Source organism: Solea senegalensis, linkage group LG7 (genome assembly GCF_019176455.1).
Source record: "Solea senegalensis isolate Sse05_10M linkage group LG7, IFAPA_SoseM_1, whole genome shotgun sequence".
Classification (NCBI taxonomy): domain Eukaryota; kingdom Metazoa; phylum Chordata; class Actinopteri; order Pleuronectiformes; family Soleidae; genus Solea; species Solea senegalensis.
Window position 1 is genome coordinate 596,540 of NC_058027.1, and position 18,464 is coordinate 615,003.

Below are 18,464 nucleotides of genomic sequence, written 5' to 3' on the forward strand. Positions count from 1 at the left end.
TCACTGTCGGGATAATCACCAGCGCTGAAGGTAGTCCAGTGGACAAGGACGTCGTATCACGATTCAAGACGTCAGCGGTTCAAATCCCACTGGAGGTATGTGAATATATATGTGTGTGTGTGTGTGTGTGTCTGTCTGGGTGTTTCAAAAACAACAAAACCAAACTAAAAAGTGTCAAAACAAAACAAAACAACTTCCAAAAACCTTTCTCAAACTAAACCACTCCGTCGCGTGCGTTCGTTCGTTTGCGTCATTTGAATTTCATCGAGGATTTCAACTTGATCATCATCATCAAGGACTCTGCGATAATGGGAGGAAAGAGTTAGCCTTGAAAAGGCTTGAAAAAGCCTCAACAGTGCTAACTGGTGCTTTTTGTTAACTAATGTCAACAAGACATGAGCAAAGAAAATGTGTTAAAAATGTCATAGTTTAGTCAGGTGTCCAAAATCTGTCAAAAAAGTCATTGTTAGACAACATACTAAAAACTATGACTTTTAGTTATGAGATAAAAAAATAACGTAGGGATATTTTTATTATTATTTTATTTTTATTATCAAGTTTTACCTGTTTTTTTTTCTTCTGGTGGAAATGGGCTTCCATGAGAGTGCAGATCAAAGGCAGGAGGCATAAACTCAGTCATGATGCAAAAACACATGAAAAACACAAAATAATAATAACAATAATAATATTAATCATCATCCACGCCTGCAGGGGGCAGCAGCAGTAGCAGCAGAAGCATCAGCATCCTATTTCCGGTGAAGAACCACAACAACCTGACGGTGTAAGTTCATAACATGAAACTCTACTTTTGTTTTATTCATTACTGTCAAACATTCATTTTTCCTCACAGGCAACAGTTTTATTAAAGTTTAAACAAACGGCTTCACGTCGTTACTTGGGCATAAATCGCGTTCGCTGTATTTTTATTTTAAAGACTTGAGCTCGCTTGCTAACGTGAAGCGGTTCATTCGTAAGTCAAATAATATAATGTCATTATTTTCAACATTAACATTATACAAAAACACCAAGATACTGCTGCTGAAACACGTTTACTTCTTTCACCTGAATGACAGGAGAAAAAATAAAATAAGCTCCTAAAAATACTGTTTATACAACACGAAAGGTCACTTTAATAAACACGTTCTCATTAAATAGGATGCGTTACAACAGCAAAGAGTATGTATGTATATACATATACATATATATATATAACTTGTGTAAAACGTCATTCAAATGTGAATCAAATCTTCAAATTTTTCCCTGAATTTAAGCCTTTTTATCACCAAAGTCTAATGTGGTTTTGTTCCTTCGTCCATTGAACATTTAACATTATGCTGCTCTGACAGACAGACAGACAGACAGACAGAAACATAACCTATAACAATTCTATTATTAACTGAGTCGTCAGCTACTGTGTGACTAATGTGCAGTAATGTGCAGTGATGTGCAGTGATGTGCAGTAATGTGCAGTGATGTCCAGTAATGTCCAGTAATGTGCAGTAATGTGCAGTGATGTGTAATGTCCAGTAATGTGCAGTAATGTGCAGTGATGTCCAGTAATGTGCAGTAATGTGCAGTAATGTGCAGTGATGTGCAGTAATGTCCAGTAGTGTCCAGTAATGTGCAGTGATGCAATAATAGCTGGTTTGTGTGGATCCACAGAGACTGACGCTGTGCTCATTCTTTCAGAATGCCGTTCCACTTCTGCTCCCAGTGCGGGACAAAGTTGGAGCCTGATTTCAGGTTTTGCCCGTCGTGTGGGGTAAAGCTTCCCTCTCTCATCGATGGTTCCGCTCCTGTGAGCTTGAATGCTTCTTTAAATGTCTCCCCACACAAAAGGGATGAAGTCGCTAAAGAAAAACTTTCCTCAAGCCGATATTGTGAGCCCAGAGAAAGCACAGGTAGATATCTGTTTACTTTAGCACTCACTGGGTTATATTGTATTACATTCATGCACAAATCTCCTCAAACACAGTAACAACTCGTCCTGCACTGCAAAAGACTTGCAACTCCCTCCGTCTGGACAGGGACAGTCTTGGGTTTGACATCAGAGATGCTGCTGCTGCTCCTCCTCCTCCTGCTGCTGTGGTTCCCGCCGCTGATCCTGTCAAAAATTACAAGATTGGAGGTAATTTAACTTCTTCTTACTTTCATGATAAGTGTTCATGTATGTTTCTATATTTTAGCATGCATGAAGTCAAGTTATTTATATTGACATGAGGATGTTACACTCTTCACGTGACTTTTAAATCCTTGACTTCAGTGATGATGAGTAGACACTGTCGACATGTCTGTGTAGTGTGTGTTTACTTCAGCAGATACAAAAACAGCAGATAACTCCACCTGTTTTCTTTTATCGACAGATAACAGCGCTGGACTCCACAGATCTCCAGTGAAGCAGCACACGGTAACTTTCAACACCCCGGTCGAGCCAACAACAGCGTCTTCAACTTCTCCTTCTGTTAAAAGCCCCCGACCTGGTGAGCTGAACCACAGACAGACATCATTTGTTTAGTAGAAAGTGCAGGGCCCCTCCTCTGACCATGTGTCTTGTTTCTCTTGTGAAGTCAGGGCCAAGGCAAAACCCTCCAGTCCTGCTTCGATGCCAGTGGAAGAAAGAAAGAAATTAACAGCCAGAACAAGAACAAGAGCAGACGAGTCAACTGTCGCTGACTCTCCTGACCGCTCTCCTGTTCCCTCATCCAACTCCAGGTCTCCTTTAAAAGGTGCTTCATTCATTCATTCATTCATTCAGACACTAAATGTAACCTATGTCCTTAATTAGTCATATTTTTGTCAAGTGTGTTCAAACAACAGTTATTAAAACAATAGTTCATTTATGAACTCAGGATTGACCCTTTTCTCTAAAACACTAATGAACAATGTTGTGAAAATGTGCAGCGAGTGGAAAAAGTAAAGCCAAAAAAGCAAAGAACGCGACTGTGGAGCCGCTGCAGGAAGGAGAGGAGGTGACGGACACCACGGGGAGGAAGTGGACACTGACGAGGCTGAGCTATCAAACCATCACCGACGTCATTTATGAAGGTGACACGCGAGACTTGAATTATTAATAATGAGGCGCAGTTAGATTCTATGTCAGTGATGATGAACTGATTAACTTTTACATTTTTAAATGACGACACAACAGTAAATAAAGCTTACAAAAAAATGTTGAGATCAAAGTTCTATTTTAAAGGGAAGAATAATAAATGTATTATTTATTAGTAGAAGATAGATTTACTTAAAATAATGTAGCCGATTCTTTTCTTTTATCTTTTATTAATAATGAATGTTTGGTGTCAGTTTTGCAAACAGGTTCACGATCAAAGGAATCAAATCACATTCTCAAACTGGTGAGTGGCTTTTTATTTCTTCTCTACTTCCTATCTCTAATCTCTAATCTCTAATCATTATTCCCTAATCTGAGTGGAATCACTAAAGTTCTCCTTCTTCCCAGGGAGTGAAAGACGGGAAAATCTTCAATGAGCAGAACTTTTTGCAGAGAGCTGCTAAACCTTCAAACGGTGAGAGGCTGATGTTTGTTTTCTTAGTTTAATGTAAAGAAACGTCCGTTACGTTCAAATCGTTCACATCACAACCAAAGTGAGGTGGAGGCAAACCATCCTTAGGTTAAGGAATGATCCGTGGTTCTCTGAAACGTGACTTAGATCCCAGAAGGTGTGTGTGTGTGTGTGTGTGTGTGTGTGTGGGCCAACAGAAGTTACACAGTAGAGCTTTAACAGTGGAAGAAACTACAGAAGGAATCAGGCTCAACTGATTCACACCACTTTATCTTTTCATCTGCAGCACATATTATACACACGTGTGTGTGTGTGTGTGTGTGTGTACATAAACGCGTACGTAGGTAGTATATATTTAATAACTCTAACCCTCTTCCATGTGTGTTTTTGTCTCCTGTAGTCGAGAAGTGGATCAAACAAAACAAGATGGATTTCCTGGGAATTCCATCGTGTGTTGGCTTTGGTCTTCATGCAGATTCTTACAGGTGTGGAAAGATGTATCTCTCACAATATATACAGTGTGTGTGTATGTATATATATATGTTTCCCTCTTTTACGTCGTGTTGTCATCTGTGGAGTTTTAAGAAAAAAAAAGAAGTAACAAGCCTGTTTTTACAGTGTAAGGAGTTGAACGTACATATTTTTGTGTATAAATGTCGGGTAGAGTAAAAGGTCATCAGAAAAATAAATACTCAAGTAAAGTACAGATACCTGAAAAATCAGTAACGTAGTAGTATTTGTAGTATTTGTACTTTGTTACTTGTCACCTCTGATACATACATAGTCTATATAAAGACTTTCCATTGCTCTATCTCTTTTTTCTGTTCCCAGGTTTCTGATTTTCCCAAACATGGGTCAGTCTCTGCAGTCTGTCCTTGATGAAGACGATTGTCTGTCTGAGAAAACTGTTCTGCAGCTCGCCTGTAGATTAGTGAGTGCTTTCACTTACATGTGTACATGATTGATTAGTTGTGTACATGATTGATTAGTTGTGTAAGTGATTGATTAGTTGTGTACGTGATTGATTAGTTGTGTACATGATTGATTAGTTGTGTAAGTGATGGTCTGTGTGTCTGTGTGTCGTCGCAGTTAGACGTCCTGCAGTACGTCCATTCAAACGAGTACGTTCATGCTGATATTAACGCAGACAACATTTACATCGCAGCAGGAAACACAGCACAGGTGACACCTTTACTCAACTACACCTGTGAACCTGAGAACTATATGTATACTTTATATACGCTGACTCACTCTGCCTGTGTGTGTGTGTGTGTCAGGTTTACCTTGTAGGATACTGCCACGCCTACAGGTACTGTCCAGGAGGCCAGCATGTAGAGTACCGCGAAAACAGCAGGACACCACACGAGGGCAGCATTGAGTTCATCAGCCTGGACGCACACAAAGGAGCAGGTGAGTCACTTTTCTTATTTTACCAATAATATTTTGTGTAAAGAAGTCGCTCAAACCCTCCAACAATTTACAGCTTCTATAGAAATGTTTCCTTCTTCTGTCTGCAGTGTGTTCTCTATTATCAGCTCTGTGTGTGTGTGTGTGTGTTCTCTGTTTTCAGCTCCCTCCAGGCGCAGTGACCTTCAGTCTCTTGGTTACTGCATGCTGCGATGGCACACGGGGACGCTGCCGTGGAAAGACCTCAGCAGACCGGATCAGGTCGCCGCCAGCAAACAGAGGTGAGAGAGACGTCCCATTTGAAACTCCTTAGTTTCCTGAGTGTATGTACTCTGATCCAGTACTCTGATGACTTCATGTAGGTTCATGGACGACGTCCCCGCTCTGTTAAATCACTGCTTTGGGAAAACAAACGTGTCTCGTGAGTTCAAATAAATCTAATATAATATAATGATGATAATATGCTGCATAACAACAATGGTGTTTGATATCTGCTCATGTTGCTGTGTGTGTGTGTGTGTGTGTGTGTGTGTGTGTGTGTGTGTAGATGCATTGCAGACGTACCTGAGTGCAGTGATGTGTCTGCAGTTCAGTGAACAGCCTGATTACTCTGAGCTCAAATCTGGACTGAGGACCGTTTTACTGCAGATGGGAGGATCAGTGGAGCAACCACTGACCTTTTAGGTGTCAACACGCACACGGGCATTGTTGTCTTGTTAGTTTTAGCTTTAGCAGCAGAATGCACATAAACTCATTATAATCCATTAGAGACAAATATAATAAACCATGACAAAGACTTTCTTCTCTTTAAATGTGACAGTTTCTTCTGTAACAGACACACGCCTCATGACATCATCATGTCATCATAGATCAGTGACATCATCATGAGCATAGATCAGATACTGATCCTTTACTCGTCTGTCTGCCACATCATCGTCATCATCATTCAATTGTTTTGTTTTTCATGCAGAATAAAAAAGGTTTTACAGTTTTAGTACTGAAATGTTTGATGTGAGATTTTAACATTAGAAATGAATGTATATTAAATGTGATGAGTGAGTGAGTGAGTGAGTGAGTGAGACCATTTTCTCTGCAGTGTGTGATGTTTTCTTTGCACTGAAAGACACATTTGAATATGATTTGAATAACGAACACGGGTGTTTTTGTGTGGATTTATTGACCTGGTTGTTGATTGGCTCGTTAAACCTTCAGATGTTGTTACTTTGAATAAAGTGGATTTTCTTTCCTAATTCTAACTTCATTCACTCTCACAACATCCACACAAGACGTGTTACTTTTAAAGAAAGCTTTATAAAGATTGAACTTTTGTCAACATAAACATTTCAAGACATATACAATTATTTATATGAAACGGTAAATATCTCTTATTGTGCACACTCTTCAAAGTAATTCAGAAAATAAACACTGTTCTCTGCTGTCCTAACATCTCTGTCTCATGAGGCACTTTCTGAATGATGAGGCTTTTAGAACAATGGTAAAGCACGATGCTGATGGACTACAGCGCCCCCGTGAGGCAGCTTTTGTACACAGCTACAGAACTGATGGCGTCCTTACAATGGAGCCCAGCTTTTTGTACAGACATGCTGGCAGTGTGAGGCAGCGACACGTGCAGCTTTAAATATTATAGTTTACAACAAAACTCAGGCTGAAATCCTTTGACTCTTCTATAAAAACACACGTTGGTTCAACAGCTCGGACTCTTTCATGACTTTAATGCTCATGTGAAAATATCCTGGTGGTTTTCAGGGTTCAGTCACGAACGCTGCGTCTAACACTGAACAAACTGATCGTACGTCAAAGACACGTTAACGTACAAAACCAACAAGGCCGCGCTCAGCTGATCCTGACATGTTTACATTTACGTGAACAGTTTATGAATGAGTGAACTTCAGTGGTCGCCCACTGTAACCCAGGCAACATGGGGATAAGTGTGTGTGTGTGTGTGTGTGTGTGTGTCAAATGTACAAACACTTTAGGAGGACACGCCTCCTTCCACACACAACTGACCTGCAACAAATTGTGTTTATCATTCTTGGTCAAAAGAAGGCAAATATGTGCACAGACTCTGAGCCTGTTTGTCTGAGCGGTGAGGGGACGTGGGACGTGGTCCAGGCTCTGTCTGAGCGGTGAGGGGACGTGGTCCAGGCTGTCTGAGCGGTGAGGGGACGTGGGGCGTGGTCTGGCTCTGTCTGGCGGTGAGGGGCGTGGTCCAGGCTCTGTTTGAGAGGTGAGGGGCGTGGGGCGTGGTCCTGGCTCTGTCTGAGCAGTGAGGGGCGTGGGGCGTGGTCCTGGCTCTGTCTGGCGGTGAGGGACGTGGTCCAGCCTCTGTTTGAGAGGTGAGGCGTGGGGCGTGGTCAGGCTGTCTGGCGGTGAGGGGCGTGGTCGGCCGGTCTGGCGGTGAGGGGCGTGGGGCGTGGTGGTCTGGCGGTGAGGGGCGTGGTCCAGGCTGTCTGGCGGTGAGGGCGTGGGGCGTGGTCAGGCTCTGTCTGAGCAGTGAGAGGGCGTGGGGCGTGGTCCAGGCTGTCTGAGCAGCGGGGACTTGGGGCGTGGTCAGGCTGTCTGGCGGTGAGGGGCGTGGGACATGGTCCAGGCTCTGTCTGAGCAGTGAGGGCGTGGGGCGTGGTCCTGGCTCTCGGGGTGGGGCGTGGTCAGGCTCTGTCTGGCGGTGAGGGGCGTGGGGCGTGGTCCCGGCTCGGTCCTGGCGGTGAGGGGCGTGGGGCGTGGTCCAGGCTCTGTCTGGCGGTGTCTGGCGGTGAGGGACATGGGACGTGGTCCAGGCTCTGTCTGAGCGGTGAGGGGACGTGGGACGTGGTCCAGGCTCTGTCTGAGCGGTGAGGGGACATGGGACGTGGGACATGGTCCCGGCTCCTGGAGACTCAGAGTATGAGGGAGATGAGTCAATCAGGGAAAAGCGGTTTAAAAGACAGCTGTGGCTAAATGGTCACGCCCCTTCTGATCATGTGACGCATCCTCTCCTGAAAGATTGAAAACAGGGCTCATTAACAGACTCCTGAATCCAGATGTGGTCACATGATCAGCCTCTGTTCCTCACCAGGTTCCTCTTTGTCCTCAGGGACATCAATCTGTCCCAAATCCTGCACGTCTTCTACGCTCGACTCCTTCAGAGGAAAAGTTTTTAATTATTTACTTATTTATAACATTATTTATAACATTGTAACATTATTTATACACCATTTATAATATTAATTATACATATTTATAACACTATTTTAGAGCTGCAGCTAACGATTATTTTAATAATAAACCTTAAAAAATGTTGATCGTTGGAAAGGATGATGTCTTGTTTTGTCCACAAACCAAAATGATTGACTTTTAATGATTTTTTTAATTCTTTGTTCTCTAGAGCAAAGAAATGAAGAAAATATTTTAACAATTTAAACAATTAAAAATCTATTATTTTAATCATGAAAAAAGCTTCAAACTGATTCATCGATTATCAAAATAGTAATCGATTAATAATCGATTCATCGTTCAGCTCTACACTATTTATAACATTATTTATAACATTATTTATAACACTATTTATAACACTATTTATAACATTATTTATAACACTATTTATAACATTATTTATAACATTATTTATAACACTATTTATAACACTATTTATAACACTATTTATAACATTATTTATAACACTATTTATAACACTATTTATAACACTATAACATTATTTATAACACTAACATATATTTATAACACTATTTATAACACTATTTATAACACTATTTATAACACTATAACATTATTTATAACATTATTTATAACACTATTTATAACACTATTTATAACATTATTTATAACACTATTTATAACATTATTTATAACACTATTTATAACATTATTTATAACACTATTTATAACACTATAACATTATTTATAACATTATTTATAACACTATTTATAACACTATAACACTATTTATAACACTATTTATAACACTATTTATAACATTATTTACTGAACATAAAAAGACAGAAAGAGTTCAACTCATTGTTTACCTGTGACTCAGAGAAACGGTCTTCGTCTGAGTTCCTAAACCCTTCAGGAGCTTCCATGAGGATCTCAAGACCGTTTGCTTCCTCATCATCATCATCATCGTCATCGTCATCATCACTGCTGAGAGACAAAATAACGTTAGAGTTCAATCATTGTTTCCACCTGTGAAGCCTTTGAACTCTGACCTCAGTCACTAAAGTTTCACTGGAGCCACAGAGCAGTGACATCATCACCATCGTCATCATCACTGACCTTCCTCCACAGTAGAAACGTTCTTCCTTCTCTTTATGAGGCTCATCCTCTTCTTCTTTTTCTCCTTCATCCTTCTCTTGTTGCTCCTCCTCCTCCTCCTCTTCATCAAGGTCAGAACAGTTGAGGAAGTCAAAACTTTCGAGAGCTGTCTCCACTTCCTGGATGAAACTGGTGGAAGTAGGAAAAGGAACCTGTGGCAGATGAAAGGCGGAGTTAAATCAGCATCAACGTTTGAATAAAATCAGAAGAAAGTCGACTTCACCTCTGATTGTTTGAGTTCCTGTGTCGACTCAGACGTCTGACTGTGTTTGTCTGACGCTTCCTCTCCCTGGTGTCCACCGCTGTCCTCCTTCTCTGCTTCAGCGTCCTTTACGTCCTCAGCTGAGACACTGCTGCCGTCGCCTGCCGTCACCTCCGCAGACGCAGGAGGTGCAGCAGAGACGTCGGTGCAGGAGCAGCTGAGAGTGAGGTCAGCTGACTGCAGAGACGCTCTGTCGCTCACATTAGAGTCTGTGCTGCTCTCGCCCACCAGACCGTGAGAACACGAAGTCTGCACGTGGCCGTTAGGAACCGTCTCCGTCCGAGAGAAGACCTCAGCGGCTTCTGTCTCGTCCTCCTCCTGATTAGAGGACAGAGACGGTGTTGACGCGCTGGACTTGTGTGGAGTGAAGGACAGCGGACTGTTCAGCGTGGTCTGCAGCAGGTGAGAGGAGCTGAGTTTGTGAGCGTGAGGAGCAGGAGCAGGAGCAGGAGCAGGAGCAGGACTGGACGAGTGAGGAGCCAGAGCAGGACTGGACGAGTCGTCTGAAGACTCAGACGAGTTTGACCAAACTGTCCCGTTCTCCAGTTCTCCCTGACGCTTCAGCAGAGACTAGACATGAAACACAGCAATGTTACAGAGTTACTGTTACCATGGAAACAAGCAGAATACAGAGTTCAGGACACCAGGAAAGCAGAAAATCCCCGTCTGTGTGAGCGTCTGTGGCCGTGTGAGCGTCAGTGTCCGTGTGAGTGTCAAGAGTCTGTGTGAACGTCAGTGTCCATGTGAGCGTCTGAGTCTGTGTGAGCGTCAGAGTCTGTGTGGCGTCAGTGTCGTGTGGCGTCAGAGTCGTGTGGCGTCAAGTCCGTGTGGCGTCTGAGTCCGTGTGGCGTCGTTTGTGTCAGTGTGGCGTCTGTGGCGTGTGGCGTCAGAGTCTGTGTGGCGTCAGTCCGATAATGGCGTCTGTGTGGCGTCTGTGTGGCGTCTGTGTGGCGTCTGTGTCCGTGTGGCGTCTGTGTCTGTGGCGTCAGAGTCGTGTGGCGTCTGTGTCCGTGTGGCGTCAGTGTCCGTGTGGCGTCTGAGTCTGTGTGGCGTCTGTGTCTGTATGGCGTCTGTGTCTGTGTGGCGTCTGTGTCGTGTGGCGTCTGTGTCCGTGTGGCGTCTGTGTCCGTGTGAGCGTCTGCGTCCGTGTGAGCGTCCGTGTGAGCGTCTGCGTCCGTGTGAGCGTCTGAGTCCGTGTGAGCGTCAGTGTCTGTCACACTAAGAATATTTGAATGTAATAAACTATGAATGCATTTGTTGAACTCTGTAAAACATTGGCATTGGTTTTATTCTAAATGTGAGATTTAAAACAAACATCAAACCATTTCAGTTAATATTTAATTTTAAGTCATCGACTACTGTAACTGAATAAAAGATCAATTATTATTGTTATTATTATTATTATAATAATAATAGATATAAATGTTGTCCTTTTGTCACTTTTGTTCATTGATTTACTAAAAACTAAAGCTAACAGCTAACAGCTATGTCCCAACACACCGACATCGCCGTCCTGTCCTTCATGTTCTGGTGGACGTCTCCACCGTCTCTGAGCTCCTCATTCTGGACCGACCACGAGGGACAGGGTGAGGACATGAAGGAGCAGGGACATGAAGGAGCAGGGGCATGAGGAGCAGGGACATGAAGGAGGAGGGACATGAAGGAGGAGGGACATGAAGGAGCAGGGACATGAGGAGCAGGGACATGAAGGAGGAGGGACATGAGGGCAGGGACATGAAGGAGGAGGGGACATGAGGAGCAGGGACATGAAGGAGGAGGGACATGAAGGAGGAGGGACATGAAGGAGGAGGGACATGAAGGGAGGGACATGAGCAGGGACATGAAGGAGGAGGGACATGAGGGAGCAGGGACATGAGGAGGGCAGGGACATGAGGAGCAGGGACATGAAGGAGGAGGGACATGAGGAGCAGGGACATGAGGAGCAGGGACATGAAGGAGGAGGGACATGAGGGCAGGGACATGAGGAGCAGGGACATGAAGGAGGAGGGACATGAGGGAGGGACATGAAGGAGGAGGGACATGAGCAGGGACATGAGGAGCAGGGACATGAAGGAGGAGGGACATGAAGGAGCTACTAGACCACGATCTAACAGCTACAAAGACCACAGCCTTGGTCGAGCAACTGTCACTGCAGTCATTCATTCTCCTCACACACACACACACACACACGTCCTCACACACACACACTCTTGTGTGAATAGTCTCACACACACGTGAGCTACAGCGACACACACAGCAGTGGACGAGCAGCTGAAATAGAACAAGCCCATGAGATAAATGTAAATAAACTGTTTTTTGTGCACATTTTCTATTTGTGCATTGAAAACAAAGAGGAGTGGAAAACGTCGCGTATGAGGTAAATGCTTGTGTGGACGATGTTTAGAAACATGTGTCCTCCACTCTGTCCGTCCGTCTGTCAGAGCTGATCGAACTAAGTCATAATATCAGTGTATAGAAAGTCACATAGCACACATTTGTAGAAAATATGGTTAAAGTGAACGTTGAAGGTAAACGTGATGTGTGTGTGAAGTGAGACTCACATAAAACACCTGCTCCCGCATAGAGGGCGTGTCCGGAGGGCTCTGATTGGACAGCAGCCGTTTAGAAACCGTACTGGTGGACGAGGTCTGGTCGTCTTTATCAAACGGACTGAAAGAGAAAAGACGTTAAAAGACGTTAAAAGACGTTAAAAGACGTTAATGCTTCAACAGTCAGTGCAGGTGATGATGTTATAAAGTGTGTGAGACACAAACCTCCAGGTGACCTCCAGGTTCAGCTTCACCGTCCCCAGGTCGTTGATGTCCACAGCGAGCGTCTGTGGGAGTGGACAGAACAGATCCAGCATCTCACAGGACACACTGCCCACCACCACGTGATTGGCCAAACTCTTCAGCTCTGTCACCTTGACAACGGAAAAGGACAAATACCAGAGACATGAGGACACAGAGAAACCGTGGGAATTCACTGATGGCAGAACATGTTTTTATGAATATAAAATCAAGCTGATTTCATCACCTTGATTGACAGCAGCTCTGTGACAAGAGGCAGGAAAATATACTCTTCACTGTCCCAGATCTGCTTGTTGCTGACCTCCACACGACCTCGTAGCCTCCAGCGCTGACGTCCGTAACGCATCAGAACCTCAACGTGGTCAAAAACAGCTGTGGTGACGTAACAGCCAAAACAGCACGTGTACGACGCGTACGCGTTTGATGTGTACGTGTTTGCCGCGTGCGTGTTTGGCGTGTACATGTTTGCCGTGTACGTGTGTGACGCGTATGCGTTTGCTGTGTACGTGTTTGGCTTGTACGTGTTTGGCACATATGTATTTGGCGTGTACGTGTTTGACGTGTTGGCATCGCGTGCTTACGTGTGCGTCGTGTTTAAGCGGCGCGTGTTTTGATCGTGTTTGCGGTTTGGTTTCAGCTGTTTGGCGACGCGTGTTTTCGTTTGTTTGCGGTTTGTTTGGCGTGCGTGTTTGGCGGTGTTTGCATGTATTTGGCGGCTGGTGTTTGGATAATATGGCGCGTGTTTGCACATATGTATTTGGTGCTTGCCGTGTTTGGCACATGAGGTAATGTTTGGCGTGTACGTGTTTGGCACATATGTATTTGGCGCGTACGTGTTTGGCGTGTACGTTGGTGTTTGTTACCTCATATTGGTCACCAGCACAGAGGCGAGCAAAGCCTGCAAGACCTGGAACAACACATTGAAAACATGACAACGCGACTCAGATCAGGAACGACAAATGACAGAAAGTGACTCACCTTTCATCTTTATGTGAAATTCTCCCATCTGACTTTCTAATTCACTCTCAAGTGAACACATGTGCTGCAGAGACACACACGGACAAACACTTATATCACAAGTTATTATAAAAATAAAAGTAGCCCTCGTTAGCAGAAACAAGCCCCCGGTCAATAGTGTTGTATACGGGTCACTGACCTCCGTACATTCCCTGTAGCCCTTGTTAGCTTCACTCAGACTCTCTCTGGCCTCCCTGCTGCCGGTGGCCGAGTTAAACGCCGCCACCATCTTACTCGCTCCGTCACGGAGACGCCGCTGAATACAATAAGCATCGTACAACTCTTCAACCTGCACAGACACAGCACAGCTGTCAACACATTTAGATTTTATTACAATAATAAACACATATGATGGGGTTAGTGTCATGCGTTCATCGTGAACGTGTGACTGACCTTGCTGAGGTGGAACTCCAGGCGTCTCATGAATCTCTCGATGGCTTTCACTTGCTATAAAACACAGAACAATGATTGTGTGAGTGCTTCAGTTTCTATGTCGTGAATCAAAGGTGTGAATGAAACTCACTTTGTCCAACTCATACAACGAGCCCTGCAACACAAACACACAACGACAACACAAGAGAATCAACATTTACATGACAAACACTGGGATTACACACTGAATCACACACAGGTTTGACAAACACTCACCAAACGACCGTTCCTCTTGTTTTCTCTGATCTGCTGACCAAGACTGTCCAGCTCCAGCTGGTGGACCTGCAGGTACGACCTGACGCGCACACACACACACACACACACACACACACACACAGTCAGGTATCACGTGAGGAATCACATGAGGAATCACGTGTGTTCACTCACTGTAAGCCTCTGCGTAAGGCGGCGTAAACTTCATCCAGACGCTCGGGCTGAGGACTTTTAGTGGGAGGAAGTTTAGTGGATCCTGTGAACATCCTGCTTCCTTACAAGGCTCGAGGCTCTGGGATCAAAGAGGACTGAGGGACAGACAGAGGGACAGACAGAGGGACAGACAGGAGACAGACAGGAGCGAGATGCAGCATGGGATCAGTTTCCTGATTATGTGAAATAAAAAAGAAACTGGACAGAGAGAGAGAGTGAGTGAGTGAGTGAGTGAGTGAGTGAGTGAGTGCTGCTCACCTGCTGGTCACTACTGTTGCATGCTGGGAGATCTGAGTGTGGCACTGTGTCTTTAACAAACCAAAAGAGGTCCTGTAATTATACCAGAGAGAGACATTAGAGACAAAGTGTCCTGACGTCAGGTCTCACTGGACCTGTTCCTACACTGTGATTATCAACCAGGACAGAGGACAGGAGACAGAGGACAGCGGACAGGGGACAGAGGACAGAGGACAGGAACCAGTGGCTTTGTTGAGTTGGCTGTGTGTGTGTGTGTGTGTGTGTGTGTGTGTGTGTGTGTGTGTGTGTGTGAGAGCTGCTCAGTCTCTTGTTCCTCTTTTCCTCTTCCTTCCCTGAGTCTCCTCCCCCTCCACATCAACAGCAGAGGACAGGAAGTCTCATGGCTCTGGACAGGAAACCCTACACAAGTTTGGCTCCAGAATATAAAAGCATGCCTCCACTGAGAGTGAGAGGGTGAGTGAGAACTCAGTCACAATAGAGATTATAGAGATTATAGACCAAAGTCAATCCGTCAAACCATAATAATATCACACACAGATTAAGGTTTAAATGATGTAAATGATGTGTGATCACAGCTATAAATGTTTCAGTCATAGAACCTGGTTCCTGTTCTGAAGAGGTTCTGACGTGATGTCATCAGACTGCCGGCCTCTGATTGGTCAGAGAGCCTCGTCACTGAAGAGCCATGAGACATTTCAGCTTTCTCTGACTCTCAAGCAGCAACTACACTGTCGTCTCCATGTCCTCTGTCCTCATATTCCCATGTCCTCTGTCCTCATGTTCATCACGCGTTCACTCTGTCTGTCTGTCAGTCATCATGTGTTCACTCTGTCTGTCTCTGTCATCATGTGCTCATTCTCTCTCATAATATGATATATAATAATAATAATAATAATGATAATTATAATGATAATAATATGATATATAATAATGATAATTATAATGATAATAGTAATATATTATAATGATAATATGATATATAACAATGATAATTATTATAATACTAATAATAATAATATGATGTATAATTATAATAGTATAATAATAACATAGAGACGATCTGTGGTCGTCCTCATTCATCGTTATGACAAATGAAGTCGCTCTAAAGTAAACAGTCACCACTTCATGTCTCCTCAATGAATGAGTGAAACTTGTGTGGAAGTGACCTGAAGAAGAAGAGTGAGTTTACGGCGGGATTTTAAGAGACGATCATGCGTGTTCATGACCTTTGACTTTTTTGCTATTTTGTTGTCAATAAACACGTTTTGTTTCTTCTGTTTGACACAGATGAGATTATCACAAAGTCGTTGTATCACAATATAATTGGTATCATCTATCATGTATCATCTGCTGAGGTAATCTGGGATCATCTGTGGTAATCTGTAAACACCATGCTGTGTTTGTGGGTTCTGTTGGTTTTTGGTCGACGCACAGAACCAACACTCGAGTCAGAACAAGACTAATCTGAGCCTGAGCTAATATGAGTCTGTAATCTGAACACTGAGGAAGAGTGAGTGGAGCAAGAGGAAAAAACAAGTGCTGGACTCACACATAAGTCAGAATGGTACACACACACACACACACACACACACACACACACACACACACGTAAAAATAGCTGTTGTACTGTGGTAATAAAGTTTCGTCTCTGTCAGATGTTTTGATCACAGATGACTGGATGAACAAAGACAACACTGTCTTCATCACCTCACAAGACAAGAGTTTTCTCTTCATGCACTCATCGCATGTTCACCACAGACACAGACTCACAATTCATCCATTCATATTCATCAATCTTCTACAACTTACTTTTGTCAATCGTGTAAATGAGACAAAACAACGTCCTGACTCACAACACGCACACACCAAACAATTCTCTTTAATTGTTTCTTTGTCACATGAACGTTGACATCTAAAGATTCACTATGTGAGATCCGACGACTGTGTGTGTGTGTGTGTGTGTGTGTGTGTGGAACTACGGTGGCCTCTGCAAACCACAAAACATCTTATTCTCCTTCATTTGTGATGTCAACCTCAAAACACTAAACACACTCTGGTTTGTCCACTTTGGGCCACTGTAGAAACAGTAATGGCAGTAAATCAAGAGCCCATTTTACTCTGACTATACACACACACACACACACTTAGACACACACTCACGCACACACACTCACGCACATGTAAAAGTGTACAACGGGATGTAATCAGGTCATTCTGACAATAATCTGGTGTTTTTCTAAATTCAAGCAAAACATCTGGGGAATCATTTTGTAAAACAAGACAAGAAGAAGAAACCGCCTCTGTTCCAGATTAGTGGATTATCCTAACGGAGGAGGAGGAGGCCATGCGTGGGATTAACTCACTCACTCTTCACGTTTGCTCTTTACTCTGAAAACAGCAAACCCGTGAAACCGCGTCGACACAGATTTAGTATTCCACACATAATCCCACCCACCACAGCCCACGGAGCTCATCACGGAGCTCATCACGGAGCTCATCTCTGCCACAGGCCACGAAAACAGTCCAGAGCACGAGCCTCACCTCCTTTCCTCCCTCAAACGAGCACAGCTCGCGCTGAAAACACGGACACAGAGTGTGTGAGCAGCTGTCTGCGTGGGTTCACGTGTCGACGACATCACAGCAAAAACTCCCCACCACCACCACCACCACCATCATCATCATCATCCTCCTCCTCATGTCCATGTAAAGACACATTCACAGGATTCCCGCTGTGACCTTGACGATAAAAGCTTAAAGTCTTACGTGTGTCGTGATGTTTCCACGCCGCGTGACCGAGCGAACATTTCCACACAGATCCACGGACGCGCGCTCTCGCTTCTTCTTCTTCTTCTTCTTCTGGGCGCTGTCCTTCTTCTCCTGGATTTCGCAGTTTTTTGTGTCCACAATCAAAGTAGCACAAGTGACCAAAGAGCGCTTCCGGTGGACGGATTTCAAAACAAAAGTCTCCCTCACTGAACAACATCAATCGTCTGTGGTGGAACTAATGTAAATAAATAAATGTTAACTGTGTCAACCTTTAAACACGATGCTGATGTTAGCATGTGTGTGTGTGTGTGTGTGTGGAAACTACGTTAAGGGGAAAGTTAAGGGGAAATGAACCGACTGTCCACTGACTGTTTTCTGTGAAACTTCTTGATGTGAAAACATTTTAGACGTTAACTTTACCTGACAGTCACTATTGTATTTGTGAAACATGCTAAAAGGGAGATTTCACCCTTTTTGTTTTATACCTAGACCTCATTAGACCAGGTCCCGATCAAAAACCACTGCACCTAGACTTCTCAAAACTGGACTAGATTATCCTACACTCTGAAGATTCGTAAAAACACAGTCTCTGATTTGTGAAACCTTCACTCTGTCTGGGATCTATTTGACTCTGCGATACTGTACATTTTGGGATATATTCTGGGATAGATTTAAGGACATTATGGGATCAATTGTGGGATGTTCTGCATGTGATCAAAAACTCCTGATCTTCATTACATACTGGGGGGGACGGGACTGCATTTTGTATTGATTTTTTTTTTGCTGTACCTTTAAATCAATGACATCACTCATTCTTAAAGTCAAGTTCCAACACAAAACAACTCAAAGTATAAACATATATACATTTAAATACAACTTTTAAGCTGCTTTCATTTTGAAACGTCGTTACAAGGACCGGAAATCGTGTTGCTGCTAGTTGCTGTGGCAACAGGGATGTCCCTGCACTCTGTCACTATTTTATCAAACCACTGAGAACTGAACTGAGACAGAAGGAAAAACTGAGGAGACAGCACGGAGGACACACGGTGGACACACGGAGGACACTTACATGAGTCTGCTGCTGCTGCTGCTGCTGAGGCCAGGGCGACTGTCGGGGTCGGACCGATCTGGAGGAAACGAGGGGGTGAGGGGGTGAGGGAGTAGGAGGTGAAGAAAGGAACACATGTGGCGCTTTTCTCCCGTTTTTCATCCTAACAGGAAGTTACATCTGAA

At 43.9% G+C, this 18,464-nt stretch overlaps 2 protein-coding genes across 6 annotated transcripts; one reads left to right on the plus strand and one right to left on the minus strand.

The window, feature by feature from the left end:
• Nucleotides 1-711: 711 nt before the first annotated feature.
• vrk3 (VRK serine/threonine kinase 3) lies at nucleotides 712-6,178 on the plus strand. Of its 3 annotated transcripts, none has more exons than XM_044030236.1 (15): nucleotides 712-781; nucleotides 1,690-1,901; nucleotides 1,976-2,128; nucleotides 2,364-2,480; nucleotides 2,568-2,726; nucleotides 2,902-3,045; nucleotides 3,304-3,353; nucleotides 3,458-3,524; nucleotides 3,922-4,006; nucleotides 4,353-4,452; nucleotides 4,611-4,703; nucleotides 4,799-4,931; nucleotides 5,092-5,209; nucleotides 5,270-5,349; nucleotides 5,476-6,178. In XM_044030236.1, the coding sequence occupies exons 2-15, from the start codon at nucleotides 1,691-1,693 to the stop codon at nucleotides 5,610-5,612; spliced, it is 1,647 nt and encodes a 548-aa protein (XP_043886171.1). In that variant the 5' UTR covers nucleotides 712-781; nucleotide 1,690; the 3' UTR covers nucleotides 5,613-6,178. The 3 variants fall into 3 exon arrangements, with proteins under 3 accessions (XP_043886171.1, XP_043886172.1, XP_043886173.1); XM_044030237.1 differs by having other exon boundaries at nucleotides 5,291-5,349; XM_044030238.1 differs by lacking the exon at nucleotides 712-781 and having other exon boundaries at nucleotides 1,840-1,901; nucleotides 2,002-2,128.
• A 1,536-nt stretch (nucleotides 6,179-7,714) lies between these two features.
• On the minus strand, nucleotides 7,715-17,383 carry LOC122772304 (rho family-interacting cell polarization regulator 1-like). Of its 3 annotated transcripts, none has more exons than XM_044030235.1 (17): nucleotides 17,229-17,383; nucleotides 14,466-14,537; nucleotides 14,169-14,302; nucleotides 13,998-14,076; nucleotides 13,873-13,896; nucleotides 13,743-13,796; nucleotides 13,489-13,638; nucleotides 13,311-13,374; nucleotides 13,196-13,239; nucleotides 12,559-12,684; nucleotides 12,297-12,445; nucleotides 12,084-12,192; nucleotides 9,484-10,092; nucleotides 9,222-9,412; nucleotides 8,972-9,086; nucleotides 8,002-8,068; nucleotides 7,715-7,924 (listed from the first exon to the last, which is right to left on the minus strand). In XM_044030235.1, the coding sequence occupies exons 3-17, from the start codon at nucleotides 14,258-14,260 to the stop codon at nucleotides 7,866-7,868; spliced, it is 1,932 nt and encodes a 643-aa protein (XP_043886170.1). In that variant the 5' UTR covers nucleotides 14,261-14,302; nucleotides 14,466-14,537; nucleotides 17,229-17,383; the 3' UTR covers nucleotides 7,715-7,865. The 3 variants fall into 3 exon arrangements, with proteins under 3 accessions (XP_043886170.1, XP_043886168.1, XP_043886169.1); XM_044030233.1 differs by having other exon boundaries at nucleotides 8,972-9,089; XM_044030234.1 differs by lacking the exon at nucleotides 17,229-17,383 and adding an exon at nucleotides 17,007-17,093 and having other exon boundaries at nucleotides 8,972-9,089.
• Between the last annotated feature and the right edge of the window lie 1,081 nt (nucleotides 17,384-18,464).